Raw genomic sequence first — 1,256 nt, 5'->3', positions numbered from 1 at the left:
AGCGTGCTTTTGGCATTCTATGCATCCGATGGAGGTCTTTTATGTGCCACAGGCTGCAAAGATTCAATGTTTGAAGTTCTCTGAACCTGGGAAGTGCTATACAGAGAGAAAGTTCTAATCTCTCTTTTTTTATCTTCCTGGTCATTTCTGGAAGATACAGCAAAAGCTGCAGGTATCATGATAGATCTGTTTTCCTCACCTGCATCCAGCCATGCTAGACTACTTTAAAACTAGAATTTGGGCTGCACAACTAGCTGGATAAACCCCCTGCAATTTTGTTACATGGATGTGAAGCGGACACAGGAATCTGGAAGCCAATGGGTGTCTGGGATGATGTGTACTTACCCAGAACAATCTTTCTGCCCACAAACAATGCAGGTTTCTGAGTCTTGAGAGGGATCCGGACTGCTTAGATGTGCTTATGGGTGCGCCTGGGGGTAAGGGCTATGCACTGACATGACAAAGTAATCAGGCACTATAACTGAAATCCCTGAGCCAGAGCAAAAGAGGGACAAAGTGCAGTTTTGCCAAGTTCTTCTCCAGCATCCTTTGCAAAACAAAATAATGACACCCCGTTTTATTCCAGTTACCTACTCTAATCCATTTGGAAGCAGAACTCATGATGAAGTCTTCCAATTCATGTTGGGATGTGACCATCATATCCCCTCTCTCATCATTAAAAACAGACAGCATTTTTTTTTTTTAAAGGCCAACATGGCTGTGTCTTCCCACACCGTGGGATGTATCCTCATGCCACAGTCTGAGTTACTGCTTTGCTGTCAGGCTGCAGGTTGATCAAGGAATCGCTTGCTTGGGCCAGTTCAGCAATGGAGACTCGTCCTCTCTGTCTGATGTATTGAGCCACAGCGGCCATCTCCTCTGGGGTGATGTAGATGAACTTTCCTCGGTCATCGATAACACCTACAAGATAAAAGGTGACCTGGAGTCAGTACTGCAAGGCTGACTACATTTCCAAGTAGAAGGCAGGAGAGGGTGGAACTGCAGAGACTAACTAGTTCAGAGAGGTATGAGCTTTCATAGGCAACAGGCTACTTCATGAGATGCCACAAGTGGATTTGGAGAAAGAAAGGGTTTAAAACAGAGAGGAATTTACATACAAATGAAAAGGGCAGGGGGAAAGGACACTGCAGTGATAAATGCCTCATGGCATGGTCAGAACATCCACGGAGGTAGGTGCCTAAACACTTCTGAAAGTCATGCTAGGCCTCTAAACACCTTTGCAAACAACTGGCCCT

At 45.3% G+C, this 1,256-nt stretch overlaps 1 protein-coding gene and 1 long non-coding RNA gene across 2 annotated transcripts in view; one reads left to right on the top strand and one right to left on the bottom strand.

The window, feature by feature from the left end:
• LOC109303977 overlaps positions 1 to 226 on the top strand; it is a 726-nt gene extending 500 nt beyond the window's left edge. The window contains exon 2 of the long non-coding RNA XR_002099273.1: positions 35 to 226. This is a non-coding gene — a long non-coding RNA (uncharacterized LOC109303977). The remainder of the gene's footprint in view (positions 1 to 34) is intronic.
• A 468-nt stretch (positions 227 to 694) lies between these two features.
• The window catches only part of DDRGK1 (DDRGK domain containing 1), a gene marked incomplete at its 5' end in the record, with an annotated part of 102,638 nt that continues 102,076 nt past the window's right edge, over positions 695 to 1,256 (bottom strand). The window contains one exon of the mRNA XM_019525803.1: positions 695 to 940. Within this exon, the coding sequence (XP_019381348.1) occupies positions 749 to 940 (192 nt within the window). The remainder of the gene's footprint in view (positions 941 to 1,256) is intronic.

The sequence above is a fragment of the Gavialis gangeticus genome, unplaced genomic scaffold (assembly GCF_001723915.1).
Source record: "Gavialis gangeticus isolate Ggan-Ray unplaced genomic scaffold, GavGan_comp1, whole genome shotgun sequence".
In the NCBI taxonomy this organism is placed as follows: Eukaryota; Metazoa; Chordata; order Crocodylia; family Gavialidae; genus Gavialis; species Gavialis gangeticus.
Note: the sequence above shows the minus strand (reverse complement) of the source record. Positions and strands in the feature narration are given on the sequence as shown.